The sequence below is a fragment of the Daucus carota genome, chromosome 8 (assembly GCF_001625215.2).
Source record: "Daucus carota subsp. sativus chromosome 8, DH1 v3.0, whole genome shotgun sequence".
Classification (NCBI taxonomy): Eukaryota; Viridiplantae; Streptophyta; class Magnoliopsida; order Apiales; family Apiaceae; genus Daucus; species Daucus carota.
The window spans coordinates 709,680-731,487 of NC_030388.2; the positions used below are offsets into that span (position 1 = coordinate 709,680).

The 21,808-nt window shown below is 32.1% G+C and overlaps 2 protein-coding genes across 2 annotated transcripts; one reads left to right on the top strand and one right to left on the bottom strand.

The window, feature by feature from the left end:
* Positions 1 to 495: 495 nt before the first annotated feature.
* On the bottom strand, positions 496 to 1,697 carry LOC108197635 (abscisic acid receptor PYL4). The gene has a single exon (XM_017365305.2). It carries the CDS (start codon positions 1,409 to 1,411, stop codon positions 770 to 772), a length of 642 nt encoding a protein of 213 aa, XP_017220794.1. The 5' UTR covers positions 1,412 to 1,697; the 3' UTR covers positions 496 to 769.
* Positions 1,698 to 16,926: 15,229 nt separating this feature from the next.
* On the top strand, positions 16,927 to 21,320 carry LOC108197252 (uncharacterized protein At5g01610). The gene is made up of 3 exons (XM_017364826.2): positions 16,927 to 17,187; positions 18,983 to 19,037; positions 20,779 to 21,320. The coding sequence occupies exons 1-3, from the start codon at positions 17,101 to 17,103 to the stop codon at positions 21,147 to 21,149; spliced, it is 513 nt and encodes a 170-aa protein (XP_017220315.1). The 5' UTR covers positions 16,927 to 17,100; the 3' UTR covers positions 21,150 to 21,320.
* Positions 21,321 to 21,808: the final 488 nt, after the last annotated feature.

Consider the following 21,808-nt stretch of genomic DNA (forward strand, 5'->3'; position numbering starts at 1 on the left):
TGTAGTCAATATTTGTATTTCCAAGATGAGTTTTATACCACATCTTACCAAATTATTATTTCTTAGATCAAATATATGCCATATATTATACTTGGTCAATGCAATAAATACAATAATAAATGAAAGATTTCTATAAAAGTTAGTTTTTCTTAATATGCGTAATTTGTTTAAAAGTGGACATGTATTATGAAACGGACGTAGTATAATACAAATGAGAGTTACACTGGCACTCCCTCTTCAAAATAATCTTTTTGCGTGCACATTTATATCACAATATTTTGACAGGAGCCCCGGTGTGATGTTCATCACCAATAGTCGGTTGATTTCAACCCTCGAAGCGAATTACTATACGATAATCATATCAAGCGATTGGATAATATCTTGATCATAAGCGATTAAGATACAAATGTATAACAGCTAAACATGACAAAGATTAACATATTTTTATGTAAAAAAGTATAAATAAAATTATTATTTGTGGAGAAGACACCAACAGAGAGCAAATGAGAGTGAGACCTTGATATGATTCAGCCTTGACGTTGATCATCTCCAAAATATGCATAAATAATCCAAAAGCGACCAAACATAAAATTCTCAGCGAAACAAAATTTTAAAACTAAAACATGCATTAGTTACTAATTACATCAACAGACACATACCTAATCTTTTTGTCTTTGTTTTTTCTCAGATCATCACAAGATTAATTAAACACTAATACGAAATTAACCAACACATTTTGCTGTTACCGTCATTAACTGCTCCGATGAGATTAGTTTCGTTGCATTAGATTCTGAGCGATCCTCGCAAGAGACTTGAGGTTACAGATAAGTATGGTGTCGACAAAGACACGTGTCTCTTCTTTTGTGTTCCCCGGTGGAACATCAACAACGTAGGACTCCACGACCACCGTCCCGTTCCCCGATGCCGCCGGATGGAGCGTCGTCACCGACCGGTAGTTCTCGAGGCGGTGCTCGCCGCCGATCACGCTGAAGCTCATCACGTGCTGTTCCTCGTCGAGGATCTCGAGGCGCTCGGTGCTGTTCTCGGCGGGGAGGCCGGAGACGACGTGGACTTCCCGGAGAGTCCCGACGTCGCCGTCGCCGAGGAGGAGGTGGCAGCTGCGGAGGAAGTGTTTGTACGCTTGCGGGTTGTCGAAGCGGCGCACGACGGACCAGACGGTGGCGAGCGGCGCGTCGATGTGTTTGATCACGGCGGAGCAGCATTGGTTGGGGCCCAGGGGGTGTGTGTGGTAGAGCGCCACCGAGTCCGGGATTTGCGCGCCGTCGCGTGGGGTGGGGGTGTGGCGGCTCACGGCGGCGTTAGCTGTGTTCATTCTTTCGAGCAAAATAGATGAAGCTGGCCTCAAAGGATTATTTGGTCTAAGTGGCTGCATAGGGTTTTGATTTGTCATGGTAATGTGTTAGAGAGCTCTAACTTTGTGATATGTGGTCACTTTTTATATGATCCTAATATCTCCCGAACACACTGCTCTAAACGGGATATACTTGATACGTTTTCGTTTCGATCACGTATCGTGCATGATATGTGAGAGGCTCTTGAGGCTAATGATGCTTTGGTAAAAGAAAAGGGTTTGTTTGAATCTGTTGAGGGTTGGAGGTTTGTGGGAAGAGGATGAAGATGAGCTCAAATGGTTGGGTTAGCCATGTGAGATATATGAATTAACTATGTCAAGTTGATGAGTTTGTAGTGTCTAAACTACCCTTCTATATTTTTATGCTTTTAGTTTTTAAGTTTTGATTCATGCATATTACCGGTCGTTGGAGAATGTTTGACTTGATTTTTTTTTCCATATAAATGTATAGCGTAGTTATAAAATATTAAAATCAACTCAATTCAATATTTTTGTTTTTTCTTTTTTTTTGATAAAAATATTATTGTTAATCAATGACTATGTGAAATAAGGTAATTTTGATAAAAAAAAATACATTTAATGAGAGAATTTCAGTCAAAATATCTAATGAGAGAATTTCACACAAAATTTATTTCAAAATTAAATAAATTGAATTAATTATCTTACAAAATATGTATTAAGAAATTATTAAATGTATAAGATAATCTCGGAAAAATAGAATTGAAAGATCGTTCGGATAGACTCTGATTAGGATTGATCGGATAGACTCTGATTAGCGAATGTTTGTAACAACTTTTTGTCGCTTTCACTACTATAGTACATAATAAAAAAGATGGATCACGACGTAGATTTTTGTATTCATATTCAAATTTCTATAAAACTTTTTTGTCGCTTTTCACTATTGTGATAAAAATTGATCAATTGATGTCAGTAGATTTTTGGATTCATATTAAATTTTTTAAATAATATTGTTCTAATAAACAAATATCAAACTTAGTTATAATTATTTTTTAAATTATTTGTCTGGAATTCGGACAAATTTAACTGATGGTGCGGAATTTGAAAGAGAGGTGCATATGAGTAATATCAAAAATTTGGCGTTGGAATCTATCAAACCGCAACTTTTCAAAAAAGAAGCAGCTCATTTGCAAATAAAGTAGCCGCGGCAAAGAGAGCATGGCGTAAGGTGACTGACAAGATAGTTAGATAGACCTCCATCCCATCCCTATGGGGCCGTTTGGGTTAGCGTAAAAGAAGTGACTTCTTGCTTATAGTAAAGAAGTGAAGCAGAAGTGAGAAATAAAAAAGTTAATAAAATGTTTGGAAAAAAAGCGAAGCTGTGAGAGAGAAGCTAGCATTCTCAGCTTTTTAAAAATGCTTCTACTTCTTTACACAAACGGGTCAAGAGAAGCAGAAGCCATAAGCAGGTTCTGCTTCTCTCAACCAAACAGCCCCGTGATTTTTGCACACTCCACCAATTTCTGATATTACTACTCTATGATTCATTTGTTGTTAGAATTATATTATGTTATTAAAACATCTCCGACCTTATAAAACTCACGCAGAATTTTTGGCAAAGATATTAAATCGATTTTTAAAAAATAATATGATATATGAATTTTAACAAGTTAATATATCAAATATTCTAACAATTACAACCCTATCCTCTATACTTGTTTGGTATTTTTATTTTATTATTATTTGAAAGAAAAGTATGAAAGAATAGGGAATAGAATTGGAGAGAAGTGATATTATATGAGATTTTTTAAAATGTGTCCATGATCACAACCTAACAACCACATTAACTACAAGTCTACAAATATCTCAAGGATTAATTCTTTATTTCGTCACTTGACCAAAACTTCAGTTAACCTGTCAAGTCAATAATAAAGAATATAAAAAGATTAAACTTAAAAGAGATTTCAGCACCGCTAAATAGTAGTTGACTTTAACGGATAAATGTTTTAACGCTTATTCTGATATGTACATATAATCGATCAGGTTTTTGGTTAAAAATCTTAAATCAACACCTCAGCTCCTAAGCATATACATACACACTTCTCTCTACCTCTGGATCATTCTCAATCTCAGCAGTGATGGATGCTCAATGAGTTTTGCTAGATGAATTCATGGGTGATCAGTTTTTTGGTTAAAAACAACACCTTAGCTCCGAAGCATATTATTAGGATTGCATCCACTATATATTGTCACTATAATCACACATAATTACAAGCACAAAAGTAAATAATACAAACAATTAACGTGAAAGTCCCTCAAGGGAGGGTAAAACCACGAATCCATGAAATATGAATGTGTTACCAGATTGCAATTGCTCCCTCACTCAACACTCTTGTATACAAACACATCAACTTGGTCACAAAAGTCTTTTCTTATATATCTCTCAAACAACTCTCTAACTTTTGCAATACATAAAACTGCGACAAAACTATATTTATAGGTATGATAAATAATTGTAATCCTAATTTTCTTCAAATCTTATTTATGAAAATTACCATATTTTCCTATCTTGAATTGAATCCTTCCACAATTAATATTTCTACCAAAATACGATTACCTCAATTATCATAAATAAGACACCTTCTCAAATTAGGATTCTTAACTTACCTATAAATTCGGGACGGGACTCAGTATATAAACGTACACACTTCTCTCTATCCTTCGATCTCTTTCGATCTCAACAGTGATGATGTTCAACGAGCTTTGCTAGATTAACTCATTTGTGCTGGTATTACCTTTCTTTCATAATTACCTCCCTCCTCCTATCTACATACTCTCCTGTTCACCAGTTCTTGAACAACAACTTTCGGTGAGTCAATAATGGCAGAGCCCCCGTCCCCCCGTCGTCGTTGCACATATGAGTGGATATACATACATACATACTTATTCAAGTTTGAAATCAGACTGAAAGAAAGCAACAAAAAACAAAACCCTAGCAATCTGATTTTTCCCCAAAATTAATTTTTTCCTCCCCCAATATTGTTGTTGTATATAAACTGATGGTATCATTTTGTTTTAAAAAGAAAGGACTGAGAGTATACAAACTGATAGCATTTGAGAGTGAGAGGAGATGGAGAAAGAATATCTCTACTTGTTAAAAAACTAACGGAATGATCTTTCGGCAAGTTTTAATGGTACAATTAGTTGACTGAAAACTTATTTCACTCGGTAGGTCAACTGAAAATTTTGGTCGAGTATAATGATGATATAGAGCATTAACCCAAAATCTTTCATTTTTAATGAGATTGGAGCCGATAAAAATTTGACACCTAGCTAAAAAGTAGTTGTTAATGTATACTCATTAAAACATGCTGAAAAGTTCATATTTTAATAATAACTAGCGTAGAAGCCCGTGCGAGGCACGGGCCGGTCATTTATAAATTGATTTATTATTATTTTTTGGATTAATAATTTAATTTAAATTTTTTTATTATATATCAATTTTATTTGATTTTTAAATATTTTAAAATAAATTAATAATATCCATGATAACTGATTCAGCATGACAAACAAATATTCATATAACTTGAATTGGCATAATAGATTAGGCACATGAAAGAAGTTTACACAATCATTTTTCAGTATGTTATTCAACCAAAACACATCTGAACGTGTCTGTAAATGATAAAAATTATAAGCTTGATTCGCATGAATCATATAAGCAACCCATTGAATGGTAGGGTAGCTAAAATTGATTAATATTTTCATATGCTACGATGATAAAAAAGATATAAGATCGAACACCGAGAGACATGCACATATGAAAGGATATTTATATGATACAGTTTTGTAGCAAAAATAAACATAATACTTGGTAGGCCTTCCTCCCTCTCACTTCCTCCAGTAAATCTCTTCATATATATGTATCTTATTCATTAGTATGTTACAATAACTATCCATCAATTATCGGTTAATGATACATTATTATAAGGTCGGTCGATTAATTATTAACTGTTCATTTATTATCTTATCAATGGGTGTTTATTGATATTTTAACAGACTATTTTTAACAATTTATATGAGATTATTTGTTTAATAGTCGACTGTTAGAGTATGTTGTCTAAAATCCATTGGCTTGATCGATAACTTGGTCGAGTACTCGTGCTTTGGATGCTAGCTCGATATTTAGCCCAAGTCGAATAAAGTTCGACATAACTCGCGTAAAAATTGGGGCAACGTGGATTATATATTAAAAAAAACAGATTAAAAAAAAAGAGAAAAGATCCCAGATAACCTGTAAAGTTTTTAATGGAAATTTATCATATAATACACATCTTTTTTAACAGTTTAATCTCTAAAATTAGTTTATAAATACATGCAAACTGTTTAAGTAAGTACTTGTCGATTATTTTGAGTATTTATTACTGATAAGATTATCGAGTCAAATTAAAATTCACTTTTTAGAACATTAGTTAGCATTTAATGACTTGTCACTCGAGCGCCAGAGTTTCATTTGAACACCATCACTCTGATGATAATATTTGAATCACATGATATACTTGATATTTTTTTTTACTCCCACTTTTTCAATACACCATGTAACAAATCTATGATTTGTTATAAAATTTCGTTATTACAAATTAAGATAAAATTTCAACTTAATAAATATGGTTGTACCATTACATATATGAAAACATATAAGTACGTACATACATATTATATGTACATAAATAAATACATACATACATACATACATACATACATACATACATACATACATACATACATACATACATACATACATACATACATACATACATACATACATACATACATACATACATGTAATTAAAAATAAGATTCGTAAACAAAATCACTCTGCAAAAAGTATAAGAGCTAATTAATTACTATATTAGAAACATTAAGTTAAATCATAAATAATTTAAGATAATCGCACATGTAAAAAATTTATAATTTTCTTAAATAAAATGGGAATCAAGATATCTTAATTTATCAATTATGATTGTAGAGAGTTTACATGAGAGTTTAATCATATATCTAAACTCCAACTCACATAAATTTATGTTGTGTAAAGTAAATAGCTACATTAACATCTAATTTAAGATAATCGCACATGTAAAAAATCTATATTTTTTTTTTAATAAAATGAGAATCAAGATATCTTAATTTATCAATTATGATTGTAGAGAGTTTACATGAGAGTTTAATCATATATCTAAACTCCAACTCACATAAATTTATTTTGTGTAAAGTAAATAGCTACGTTAACATTTATTATTTCAATTCGTTTATAATGAGTGGTCATAAATAAAGGACAACTGTAATTAAAATGGATATTTATTATGTAAATGTGTTAATTACTAACACTTAATGTTTTAATACAATAAATGACCCACCACTTGGTAATCTTGTAATTACATGTAACACAAGGGTATAATGGAGATTTCACCACCATTTTATTGGCTCATTTTGCCCTTGGTTGCCATTTAATATATAGAAGTAGATAAGTCAAGAGCATATAGATGCTCTTTAAAAAGAGAAGAAAGAGGATATTCTTAAAATATTTAAAAATAAAGTACTTGGAACACATTGGAGTATTGTTTTCCTCATGTTTTTTAAATTTGATTAAGAACGTGTTTGAATAGTCCATTGACGATACTCTTAGGTTAATGTTTAGGTATCGTGCTACAAATATATTTTTTAAATAATATGTAAAAGTAGTGATTACAAACTTTTTGTCAATAATTATAGTCGATCTGTTATATTTTTCAAAACTCTATACATTTGGTAGTGAAATGACATCTCATATATTCTCTTATTAAAGTGAAATATTTTTGTTAATAATAATTTAAAGTATAATAACTATTTTAAAATATAATCAGTATTATTGAAGTACATGTCTTTCAACTAATTTTATATAATATTTTACTGGATCAATTTAGCCAACAATTCTCGGTATCGTAATCATAAAGGATAGTCGGTGTCTCCGGTTGCGAGTAATGATTTAAATTTCAAATGTGTTCATAGCATACGCTAACAAACATAGTTGATTTTTATTAGCTATAATTTTATTAATAATGATGTTGCCTGCATGCTCAAAAATCTCTATCAATAAAACTTTTCATCTAATAATAAATAGATATTAGTTTATAGAAAAACCTTTACAAATTCACTATAGGAACACAAATATCTCTTGTTTCTCCGGCCAAAAATGGAACTATACGGCTTATTTGTAATACGGAGTTGGAACTTTGATCAAGCAAAACTTTGATTGAATTTGATTGATGGAGGAGAATTTGTTGTTCAAAAACGGTTGCGATGTTTCTCAAGTGTCTTTTTTCTTTAATAAAACTCCCAAGTGTTTGATATGATAATTAAAATATAAGCAATTAAAAATATAATTATAACGAGTTCAACGTATTGACCATCTGGAAAAGGGATCATATAACATCAAAAATATAATACTCCCTCCGTCCCATTTTAACTGCTTTTGACTTTTTTACACGTATTTTAAGATATTAAAAAAATCACATCTACACATAATTATTCTTTATAAAATTTATATCAAATAAAAGTTTAGAACCTATACTTTTATTTGATATAAGAATTTAATTTTTTTATTGGGTATAGATATAGTTTTTTTACACCTCAAAATACGTGTTAAAAAGTCAAACATCAGTTAAAATGGGACAGAGGGAGTACATATTGTTCATTAAAAAGTAACATTAACTTTAAATTTTATCATCTTTACATTTTTAAGTCAATTTCTATAATTCCACACAGATTTTTATAGCTAAAAATAAAAATATACTTCAATTTAAGATTAATAATTATTCAAAAGAATTGAACTTAAATCTTATACAAACACGCTATTAAGCTTGATGATAATTTTGCTTAGCAAAGACTTTTAGGCTTGTTATTTTTTCTTTTAAGAAAGTTGTTGAGCCACAAATTCGGCTTAGGTCTCATTTGTTAACGAGTGGATCATTCCGTACTAAACTGGATGCTCCATTTCATTTTGTTAAGATTTAAGGCCGTTTGTCAAGATTATTATTTTTCTTTTAAGAAAGTTGTTGAGCCACAAATTCGGCCTTAGATCTCATTTGTTAACGAGTGGATCATTCCGTATTGAACTGGATGTTTCATTTCATTCTGTTAAGATTTAAGACCGTTTGTCAAGATTATTCAAAGCTGAAGGACTCGAGAAATCAGCTGGACAAGATCATGATAATTTTTATTTGTACTAATAAAACAAATTTTTTTTATCATTGAAATTTTAAGATGAAAAAAATTTATATTTTTCCATCATAATTTGTAAATAAAAATTTATTAAAACATATAATAATGGTTAATAGTCATAACTAAAATAAATTTAATAAAGTGAAGTACTATAAAATATATACCTTAAATTTTTAAAAATTATATTAATTGCATTCAAAACTTTTCAAAAATAATTAACAAACAACATTATCACTTTGGTTCAGATTAGTTATCGTTCGGAAACTTTCACTCCAAAAAATTTTGTTCAGATTTAACAAATGACCCATAACAACCTTTTGTCAATCTTCTCCTGCCCCTGCTTGTATTTATCCATTGCTGAGGAATATACCACACAATACCCCCACCCTATACTGGATTGGACAAATGACACTTGGTCCTTTTGACCATAAATGATGCACCTATTTCTATGATTTCAAGTGTACAAAACTGGGAGTCCATCTATTATTACCCCCAACTTGGAGTCCAAACTGTTACCCCAAGTTACTGTCCAGTCTATTTCACTCTTGTTTTTGGCAATACTCCCCCTTCACCCCTCAACGATTCACAAACTTAAGGCCATTTAATATTAAAAAATAATATCTTATTGAGTTCATTTGGCTGAGCTTGATATAATAAATTGAGAATTTAAAATATATATTTTATTAGTTTTGAATTATTAATGATTTATGAATTTCTAAAAATGTAATAATAAAAATAAAAGTGATTATGAATAATTTATGACTTACAAAAAATTTTTATCAAAAAAACTTTAAACAATTAAGTCACCAGAAAAATACATTAAACTAACTTGTAGTTTTAATTCAGCTTCCTGGTTATTTTTGAAACTAACAGAGTCATTTTATTAACTCAAACAATCATAAGAAAGAGACTCCAACAAACACGTAGGAGGAGACGTGAATAAATTGCGGAAATTTACTAAGGGGCCGTTTGGAAACATGCATTTCATTTCAAATGATGGATTTCAAATGACTGGATTTGAGTTGTCATTTCAAATTCTAAGATTTATACTAACATTTGAATGTGTGGATTTCAAATGAAATCCAAATCCAAATTCTCAAACAAGTTATTTGATCAAATCCAGAATTTCAAATGAAATCCTGGTTCCCAAACAGTGCATAAGCTTAATTTTAAGTTAAGTTCTTATTCATTAAACGGAAACAGTTTTTAAATAAAAATTAAAAATAATTTGTGTTGTGAGTTGAGTGTAGAATCCTCCGGAGGGTTGTGGTCAAGTTGCAGATGTTTTGTAAAAAGTCCCACCAGTGACCAGACGAATTAAAGAAATAGGAGTGAGCGAGGTTAAAAACAAATGAAGACACACCAGCAGCAGCAGCAGCTTTATTATCAACTTGCCAAGTTGATAGCAGAACCGGGAGTCGTCATCTATAAACTGGTTGGTCCAATTCCCCATTTGTCTTCTTCTCCTCAGCTGCCATCATCTTACTTACTATTTGGCCCCTTCTGCTACTATTCATTATTTCCACTCTAAGTACCATTTTCGTTTTGGGTTAATTATCAAGTTGGTCACTGAAGTGGGCTTAATGTATCAAGTTGGTCACTGAACTCAAAACGGTATCAAGATGGTCACTGAAGTGGCCATAAATATCAAACAGGTACCTCGAAATACAAGTTCAAACAGTAAAAATATTATTTATAAAGTTTTACACATTATTTTTAAATATTACCAAAACCAATTAAAAGGTTATGACTTCTAGTATTTAAAATAATATATTTATATTTTATTAAGTTTATTTATTATTTATATTTTATTATATAGTTATTTTCTTTGTTTTAATGAAAAATAAATAATAAATAAACTTGATAAAATCTAAATATATTATCATAAATATTAGAAGTCATAACCTTTTACTTGGTTTAGATAACATTCAAAAATAATGTGTAAAACTTTATAAATAATATTTTTAGTGTTTGAACTTATATTTTAAGGTACCTGTTTGATATTTATGGCCACTTCAGTGACCATCTTGATATCGTTTTGAGTTCAGTGACCAATTTGATACATTAAGCCCACTTCAGTGACTAACTTGATAATTAACCCTTTTGGTTTTACACATACATATCTATCTTTTCCTCCCAAATGATTTGGGTGCATAATACAAGCACTACTTTTTTCGAGAAACCAGCTTCTACTTTTATTGCTCAGTTTGCTTAAAAAATTGAGAAGCATTTTAAAAAAAATTAAAAATCATAACTTTTTTTTCAAGCCTTCTACTTATTTACCAAACACTTTAATCACTTATTAATCTTAACTTTATTCTAACTTCTACTTTATTTTTTTTACTTTAAGCAAAAATCATTTATTTTAATCTCACTCAAACGGTCTCATCATATGCTCCATTTTTATTTTTTTTTGAAAAGCACTTCATTGATATAAGATAAACTCCCATGGCAGGGAGACAAAAGAAATACAGGCCCTCGCCCTCGGCCACCATATCATATGCTCCGTACATCCATAAATTATTGAATAGTTTTTTTTACAAAAAGCAAAGAGTCCGTTAAAATACTGAAACTCGGTCGGGACAAACCTCCAGATCATTAATTACAATCTCATTGTGAAACAAAAAATGAGCTGAACAAATAATTAATTTGTTTTTAAATTACTTAACACATAAAACAATCAAATTCTTTAATAAAAAAAATATTACAATTATATCTCGAATAATCAAACCTACATCAATTGCGAACATAGCAGCATCACAATTGACCCTCGCGTGATTATCATCGCTGGTCCAATGTTCAAAATTATCAATAATATAAATATGAACAATTTTTTATCGTGAATGGTGAGCTCTTACATTATTAACCATCGTGTCATATTTGATGTCATCCTCACGGATCACGCGAAATTTAATATAAGTATTTTTTAAAAAAATTATCGAAATCCATGACAAAACACACAAAAACATCACCACACAACATCAAGATACAAAAAATATCACGACTAACAACCTTCATGACAAAATACTTCATAAGAACTTTATTAAAAAGGATCAGATTTTATTTTAGCAAAAACACTTGTAAGAACTTTATTAAAAGGGATTAGATTATATTTTAACAAAAACACTTGTAAATACGGGAAATGATGGAAAAGCTTGATTTTATTAATTAATTCTATATTATATAAAAATGTTTAACACGCTTATATCCATCGAGATTGGATTCTTAAGATATTGTATTATATAAAAATCATATCCTACCAATTAATTCTAATATCAAACTATTATCAAATTAAATAATCTCTTTCTAGATGGTTTTACTTGAGAATCGTGACTTGACATATATTTTAAAATTCATGTAGTTTAAGAAATTATTTCAAAATTTTCAAATAAAATTTATTGTTTAAACATTTGTATAGAAAAATTAAAATAAATTATAAAATTATATATAATAATACATATATTTTTAAATACTGATGAATTCTAACTTAATCATTTCATCGCTACAATTCATCCGGTCGAAGTCATTACAAATGTTAGATGACGAAGAAAATAATAGAAAAAGTGACAGCGAAAATACAAGTCAGGTGACACCAGATTTATACAGTATTAATCTTGGACATGATCGGATCGGAGCTAGGGATGGCAAACGGGTCGGTCGAAACGGGTTTGGTGAAAACCAAACCCGAACCCGAATTTATATTGTAAACCCAAATCCGAACCCGAACCCGAGAAACCCGAACTATGTTAAACCGAACCCGAACCCGTTGGGTTTTATTCGGGTTCGGGTTAACCCGAAACCCGAAAATATTACTTACTCTTTCACAGTGACCTGTGAAAAAGGAGAATGGTGTACAGAGTGTGGCATCTGCTAGACTGCTACACTTGGCATATATGTTTCCAGATTACAACTTACAAACCATGGCTACCAATCCATGATCCTTGTAAATACTGTGATTATATCCTACGTGAAAATAAGGTTTTGTGATCTCGCAGGGCTCAAAACAAACAACTGATCACCACACCAAAACTAATCAAACTATAATTAAGTCAATGACTTGATAAATAATATATCAAGTATTTATTAAATATCTGTAAATAACAAATATTAAAAAAATATTAGCAATATTACGGTAGACTACATATGTACATATTACTAATAAATATTAATAATATATATATATATATATATACACACACACGGGTCGGGTTTGGATTCGGGTTCGGTTTGAAACGGGTTTCGGGTTTTCGGGTCGGGTTCGAAACGGTATGCCATAAACCCGAACCCGACCCGAAAATAGTTCGGGTTTAAAAATTAAATCCAAACCCGAACCCGAACCCGAACCCGAAATATTCGGGTTCGGTAAAACCCAATCGGGTCGGTACGGATCGGGTATCCATCGGTTCGGTACAAATTGTCATCTCTAATCGGAGCTCATGCCTATTTAGAGAGAGACCCTAGCTGGATCTGCTGAAGAAAAGAGCTCGCGTGATTTACCGATAACTCCAGTATATAATTGACATTGTGAGATTGAGACGATGTGACAGTCATCAGTTAATCACACCTTATTGGAAGTTAAGGACCGCGACTCGGTTTTAGTCTTTGAATTTTTTCAATATATATTAATAGTCTTTTAAGTGTTACTTTTATATAATTGATTATGCACAAGTGGATTCAAAAGTCCAGCCGACTGAATGAATTATAATATGTAAATCGTACCAAATAAATATTTAGTTCTGTCACAGAAATATATACATATGAACATATATCTGATATTTTTAATAAAATTTGATTTTCACGGTTAACCGCACTTTAGGGCTGTCAAAAAAATCCGAAAAATCCGATATCCATCCGAAAAATCCGCATTCGTATCCGAGATAAAGCGGATATTATCCGTATCCGAGACAAAACGGATATTATCCGCATCTGAATCAGACAATTCTGGATACGGATACGAATATAGGTATATTCATATCCGATAATATCCGAATCCGAAATTTAATATATATGATATTAAATATTATATATATTATTATAATTATTATTATTCAATAACTATATAATGTGTGTATTTATATATGTATACATAAAATAATATATTAATAGAAAATCTGTATCATTTTAAAATATTATAGACATATATCATAATTTTATTTGAGTTTAATATTTTAAAGATAACAAATTTATATTGAAAGATAAATAAGAATTAATTTTTGAATTAATTTAAACCTTCTTTAATGATTTGAATTTTTTTTACTCAGTTTTTAAAAATTAATTTTCAATTTTTACTATTTTTTATGATTTTTAAAAAATTTAAATAGAAAAATAAAACTTCTGATTAAAAATCAGATTCGGATCCGGATATTATCCGAATCCGGATAGTATCCGTCGGATCCGGATTTGGATATCATCCTTTAAAAAATTTCGGATTTGGATCCGGATACGGATATGGATTTTCGGATTCGGATCCAGATCCAGATACAGGCAGATCTGTATCCGAATTATCCGTTTGACACCCCCACCGCACCCGCACGTCACAATTAGTATGTATATGATTCTGAAGGAGATTAATTATCAATTTCTTATGATCAAAATATATTGAAAAAGTCATTAATTATGAAAATAACTTACTTGAGCTTCAATCGCAGTGTAAAAATTTATATTAAAGTACTTAATTCAACCAAATTTGAAAATATTGAATAAATGTTTAGAAGTTTGATATATTAGATTCCTTTTATTCAGGTTTTATAAGTTTGATATAATATTTAAATATAAGAAAGTTATAATTATTATTGACACATAAAATTATAAATAAAATTATGAATTATGTACTCGCTCCAATTCTTTAGTCAAGAATCACCATCCTGATCCCTGGATCAAGTAAAGACTTTGAGTTTTCAACAAGCCACTGCTATATCCATTTCATCAGGAAGAGTTGGACCATGACTTTTTTTTTTGAGAATGAGTTGGACCATGACTTAATTTTAACATTTACCCCTCCAATCTTTTATATTTGTACAACATTCACAAATTTTATAAATTTGGTCTATAATTCATAAGAGGGACATATCATCTATTTCTGTTTATATGTCAAATTAATACATTTTTTTCAAATTTTGTGTCTCGTTCGATTTCTCATGTCGGTATCCTAAACACCTTATTTTTCTTTGCAATATGTATTAAAGACACTTTAATAATTAGTTGTTTAATTTAATTACTTATCATTTCAGGTAAATTATTGAGGATAAAAAAAATGAGAATCTGAACTAATTTATAATGTCATGGATTAGTATTTAATTAACTTTAATTTAATATTATTCATAAAATAATTATATTTAAAAATTTAATTTTCCCCAACAATTTTATAAATTTTAATACTTTTTATTGATTTTTGATCACTTAATTATCGACTAAGTAACGGTATTTCCGATGCTGATCCAGATGCATCACTCAGAAATTGAGAATAGAGAGCACTTGTCCTATTGAACCCGTGTATTTCCTTCCTTCTTCGTTCTTTCTAATTCATTCACTTCAAGACTGGTTCTGAACGCCGCAAGCTCCTCAGCCGTAGTTTCCGAAGGTTCCACAAGATGAACTGTGGGATGAGCTAGACCAGCCCCTCATCAGTGAATCTTTGGGGTCGGGTTGATAGTAGTCGTGGTAGTAATGTCCTGGAGCTCGGCTACCGACCCGAGGTGCCGAGTCATAAAGGGGCATTAAACGTAATTTTAGAAGGGCTTTACCACAAAAACCGAGGCTTGACAGTTCAAATGAAAGTTTCTTAGACTAGTCCCTTTAAGATGACGAGAAAACTTACTTTCGACGGAGCTGCTTTCGCCTCGGGAATTACCTAACGAGAGGGCCAATGGAAAAGTATAGGCCTCGACGCGAGGGAACAAATTTTTTTTGGTGAACGTGTTACAGCTTACTCCTGTTTTTTTTTTTTTTTGTAAAGAAGCTTTATTTCGGTACAACGAGAAGAAGATTGCTATGGTCAGTGCAGTGAGATTTGTGGAACTAATCATACTTTTACGCGTGCGCCCGAAAAGATAGGCCGACTGTTGAGCCCACTCTGGCTCAGCCGCACCACCCAGGGTGCGAGCCACCCGAGAAGCAAGCTATTACAGCGAACAGCTGGAGCAGAGGATACAGTTAAGATAACGAACTTGAAACGCAGAGCCCGAGCGGCCCGCGAGCGAGTGGTTAGTGGCCAATAGCGCCTTAGTTGATGACATTCCTCTCTGCGGCTGGCACTCGAGGAACCATAGGGCATTCCATATGGACCATTTTTTTATATTAATTATTTTGACTAATTTTGCCAAATCATATTGAAATTCGCCAAACTATCGATGAATCAGTAAATTGATTGAATTTAGAATAATTGTTATGAATAATTATTTATCTATTGTAATTTGGTTAATCCAAAACAGGTCAAAATTTATTAAAATTATCCATATATTTATATATTTTAGTTATTCGGTTAAATTTTTATAACTCGAATTAATTAGATCTCGTCATTTTATTATTTAGAGGAAACTTCAGAGTTGTGGTCAAAGTTTAAGCCGATTTTCAAAAAGTTGGCCAGAGTTCCAAATTCTAAAAAATGTGATTAAACTTTGGCTTCGCTTTTTAAAACTGTGGCTCCAGTTAAATGTCACTAACTGGAGTAACGGATAGAGGGTAAAAATTAGTTTTTGGACACCCATATCAATCATTCCCATACAAACAGTAAAAACACATCAATTTCACTCAACCTGAACATATATCAAGAACTCTTTCAACAGTGCATCTGTCGTGTGTGTGTGTGTATATGTGTGTGTTTTGTGCGGAGTAATCGAGGAAAAGGGTTGGTAATAACTGGCGGTGGTGTTAGGAGAGAGAGGGCGACAGCTATTGAATACACAGCGGAAGGGGGAGACACGTAGATTATATGTAGCGGGGTTGATTGTGTTCAGAGACAGCGGGAAAGCCAATGGCGGCGACGTGACTGCGAGGTAATTGATTGAGGCAAGTGTAGCAGAGAGTAGGAGGGAGATAGAGATAGAGATGGGAGAGAAGTGAGGGCAATGACAATTTTGTAACTTCACAAGTATTAGACCGAAATATCTTTTAAAAAATTTCAATCATATCAATTAACTTTAAGATTTTAACGACATTTTAACGGGAGCCACATTTTTAAAAAACAGAGCCAAAATTTGACTATTTTTCTAAAAATTTGGAACTATAACTAAAATTTAAAAAATCGGTGTAAACTTTGGTCACAATTTTGAAGTTTTTACTCTTATAATACGATTAATCCGGTTCTCGTTCACCTCTTCCCTTTTTTCACGAAAGAAAATATCAATAGAGCTCAAATGACACGTGGAAATGAGGTGGACAAATGATTTTGATATTTTCGTATAGCTTGCATAAAGTCTAATTTCAACACCACCAAGAAACACCCATTTATCTCTATCCCCGATTGGAGGGTGGACTTGTTAATTTGCATAATTTAGGGCACAGAGGTGAAGATGGATCAGGTGTTGAACAAGGTCGGATCATACTGGTTCAGTAAAAAAGCTTCCAAGGAGCTCAGTTCCGTTGGTGATGACTTTAACGTAATCTCTCTCTCTCTCTCTCTCTCTCTCTCTCTCTCTCTCTCTCTCTCTCTCTCTCTCTCTCTCCCTCCCTCCCTCCCTCCCTCTCCACCTCCCTCCCCCCGCTCTCTCTCTCTCTCTCTCTCTCTCTCTCTCTCTCTCTCTCTCTCTCCCCCTCTCCCCCCCCACCCCCTAATTGTCAGTTTATTGTTCATTGTCTCACTTAAAGTCTCTATCTTTCGTCTCATGTTTTTAATTTTAGTTGATTGGTGGTCTCAAGATCCGAGATTAATCTTGATTAATTGAAATTTGAGCTAGATTTGAGGGATGGGTATTTTTGTACTATTAGATCTTATAATCTAAATTAAGTATACTCATTAATTCATTATTCAGTGCTTATTCTTTCTTGGTGTATGGAATAAAGTATCATAACACCTTAAGTGCATTTTATATTCTGATTGTTTACATTGGACATAAATTTAATAATGAAATATAGGCCTTATCAGGTATCATGAATTCTTCTTGGACCTTTCAAGTTTAATTCATGGATCTTCATTCATCCCACTTTGAGAGCATAATGCAAAGAAAATCAGCATTCGAGTTGCTATAAAATTGATGATCAAATGAAAGTATCGTCAGTTTGTCACGATTATTTGCATGGGTTGTTAGGTTTATATTCTTCAGAAGGGAAATGGAACTCTATATGTTGATTTCCCAAGGGTTTTTTCGAAGATCGATAGTTTTTATAGCAATAATTACTTGTATTGCCCGATTGTAAAGAGTGAGATTATGGGATGGGGGACAACAGATAGTTAAAGAAAGCAACATACATTCATGATCATTTTGGAAGTAATTTATGGTTCATGCAATTTCTTTTCCGCTAAATGTTTTTGCCTTCTGCACAAGTAATGTTACAAATTTTTACATCACAAGGATTATATAAAGTAATTGATGGTGCATTGTGAACCCACTTTGCTCAACACACTAGCTTTTGCATTATATTAAATGTTGTTACAGATAACAGCTTCATGTCCAGATCCTTGGATATTTTGCCTAGTGAATTATCTAAATATATCTAAAAGCTTGTAAAAGTTGATCTTAGTTGTGTGTAATGTAGCTAAATATTCCTCAAGTTTAAGCTAAAGAACTGGTACCATGTTCGGTGTAAACAGTCACACAATAAAATATAGGAAGAAATGTTAGCATGCTAGTTGGATTTGGGCTACATGGTTTTCCTTGTTCTGTGTACTATAAACTCTCTAACTTTGCCTCAAATGTTTGCTTTGTACTATAAAGTTATTTTTTTCTTCTATTGTTCTTTTAATTGTTGATGTTCATTATAAGTATGAAAGTACCTCTACAGTTCATTGGCGAAGAACATAAGCTACATCTGATTTTGATGCTCTAAGATGCTCTTGTGAATAAATCTGCCCCAGTCTGTTAAAATCTGTAGTAGAATATGCTGTCTACTTGTTGTGCTATTGTGCAACATACTGTTATTGTGCTGGAAAAATAGGACAAATCAATATAGTCTAGCTTCCTAATTAATAACTTAATCTGAATTGTTATCATTGGTAGTGCATCCCTAGTTTCAGATATGTCATAAATCAGGCAGACGATTGCTATGTTACCACTGCTTAAAGTGTGACATTCTGTTAACTTGTAATTCTATGTTATCATGCTGCATACATGTTATTGTGTCACTGTAAACACCAAAGGAATCCTGGAAATTGATTTGTATATTCTGCTACACTATTACCTTTATTTCTTTCCTCATACATACACGATCTTACTCCGTCTCTTTTATAAATTATAGTCTGTATCCAGCAGTATTGAAGGAGGAACAAAATGGCTGGTCAACAAAATCAAAGGTTTGTTTCGTTCTCCATTATTAATATAATTGGATAGTACCCTTTTACTTTTGATGACTCTTTTAGTTTGCATGTAATTAAGTGATATGCACTGCTTCTATTAACACAGTTTAGCTATTCACACATTGTTCTCTTGATACTTTACATTTTGAAATTGCTATACCTAGGCCTGAGCATAATTATCCGAAACCGGTCCAAACCGACCGATCCAAACCGTCCAAACCGAATATTTCGGTTTTTTAACGGTTTGGTTTGGTTTTGGTTTTGGTAATTAGAACCGAAAATTTTCGGTTTGGTTTCGGTTTTCAACTTCAAACCGACCGAAATATCCGAACCGAACCGTTAGCACATATATTAGAAAATTATTATTTTTATATATTTAGTTTAGGTATTTAAATGTAGTGTTGATCAATATCATAAATATTCCTTACTTTCAAGATTATCCCTCCATTTTTTCTCCATCCTTATTTTATCCCCACTTCATTAATAATCAACCTTTCTTCTTTTTCTCTTTTAAATAAAACATTTTGTTTAGTTTTTAAAATAAAATGAATTATTTGTTCTCATTACAACGTATAAGGATAGTACCTAAAATTATTTATATCGAATAATTATACAAGTTTCACCTTTATCCTTTTATAAGGTATTTTGTTAAGCGACAAAAAAGGAGCACCTAGAATAATTATAAATTAATAAAAATGTACAATTTTTTCAATATTTTGGTCAAAAACCGAAACCAAACCGAACCAATCCGTTAATAATCGGTTTGGTTTGGATTGGTTTTTATAATATTCGGTTTGGTTATGGTTTGTAAATTTTCAAAACCGAAAAATTCGGTTTGGTTCGGTTTGGACCTCCAAACCGCCCAAACCGAACCGTGCTCACCCCTAGCTATACCAGCCTCGGTCGTTTTATGATATTGTTGAGGCTTGAGGGTATTGACAATACTGTGGGAGTGTGGGTTTGTGTTTTTTATGATATCGTTATCAGCTGTTGAGGGTATTGACAATACTTTGGTAGTGTGGTTTCTGTTTTGTCATAGTCAAAACGATCATCAATCTGAATTAAATATAGAACCATATGTTTTTGTACTTTCTTGAACATAATAGACGTCTAAGGCGTTTAAGTTATAGTAGTAAACTAGCTTGGCTAACCTGAAAGGTGCATAGATGATGGACTATATACCTGGTGGTCTAAAGTAATTAATTCCCTAGGATTTGCTGATTGATGTTTCGATCCCATGTTCCTGAAATTAAAGTTTCAAGGTAAAGTTATAAATATTGAGAAATGACATGCCGGTCTTAAAAAACTACTCCCTCTGTCCCATTTAATTGTATACGTTTCTTTTCAACTGCTCGACACGCATTTCAATGCTCTTATAAAATATAGTTCCGTAACTTATTTTTGAGATTTTCTTTTTCTGAATAAAAATATAACATCCAAACTTTAATTCAGAAAAAGAAAATTTTAAAAATAAATTACACAACTACACTTTACAGAAGCATTAAAGTCTGTGCCGCGTCCCCGTCCCCCAATGTATACAACTCAGGGGGACAGAGGGAGTAGCATTTATGTTAAGTATTGAGATGTTCTGCCTGCTTCTTACTAGGAAATTCAATTCACATGTTCTTGCTGCCTTTACTAGGTATACATTGGCTAAATGGCCTGATGTAGACACGTATTGCATCTAAGCTCATTGTTTTTAAGAGCTGAACCATAATTAGTGAAGTGTCTCTTCCAGGGAAAATGCAAAAGCCACTACCAGAGCTGCTCAAGGAGTATGACCTGCCAGTAGGTATCTTTCCTCGTGATGCAACCAACTACGAGTTCAACGAGGAGACAAGAAAACTGACTGTCTACATACCTGCAATATGCGAAGTGGGTTACAGGGACTCATCAGTCTTGCGATTTCTCACTATTGTGACTGGATATTTGGAGAAAGGAAAGCTAGCTGATATAGAGGGAATTAAAACAAAAGTGATGATTTGGACAAAAGTAACTTGCATCTCTTGTGAAGGACCAAAGCTGCAAGTCACAGCTGGGATGAAGAAAACCAGAAAGAGAGAGGCTTATGAGGTTCTCAGAGATGGAATTGGCGTTGATAAATTCTAAAGTAGTTAAGATTTGTGCTCAGTATATTTGCATGTGTTCTATGTGATCATTCCTGGTGATAACATTTGTACCAACCGAACTAAAGACCTGTTTTTTTTATGCATCATCGACTACTCGTATTAGTTAATGTACTCTTAAATGCTGCAAAGAAATTGTTTTATGTTTTTTTTATTCTTACTGGTATTTGTTAATGTACTCCTAAATGTTACAAAGAAATTGTTCAAGTTCAATTTTTCTTTGGTTACAACTTTGAAGGATGAGCCTTTAGATGATTCATGTATGATTTACAGGGCATTTTAAGTGAACTTGCTTCCAAGGTGCAAGGACTCCAGTATTATGTATCTTTGGTTTGATACGCTTTTGTGTATATTGGTTAATTTTAAATGGAAAATTCTAGGGATGAGTATTATACTCCCTCTGTAGCCTTTTACATGTTTTTTTTTTGAATTTTGATGAGTATTTGGTTTCCTTATCTATCCCTAACAAGTAACAAGTGTAGTGAATTAAATTAATTTATGTATGTATGTGTAGTAGTCAAACATAGAAACTTGTATTCAAAGAGTATTCTTTGAGAAAATATTCAAAAAATTGCTTTGAAACAAGTATTTCAGGATAAATTTTTTTTTTTTGAAAACAGATATGTAAATGAGGACCGAGGG

Coding starts and splice junctions, on each gene's coding strand:
- LOC108197635 (XM_017365305.2), bottom strand. CDS start 1,411: ATGACAAATCAAAACCCTATGCAGCCACTTAGACCAAATAATCCTTTG.
- LOC108197252 (XM_017364826.2), top strand. CDS start 17,101: ATGGATCAGGTGTTGAACAAGGTCGGATCATACTGGTTCAGTAAAAAA. Junction 17,188..18,982: donor CCGTTGGTGATGACTTTAAC/GTAATCTCTCTC, acceptor TATAAATTATAG/TCTGTATCCAGCAGTATTGA. Junction 19,038..20,778: donor GCTGGTCAACAAAATCAAAG/GTTTGTTTCGTT, acceptor TGTCTCTTCCAG/GGAAAATGCAAAAGCCACTA.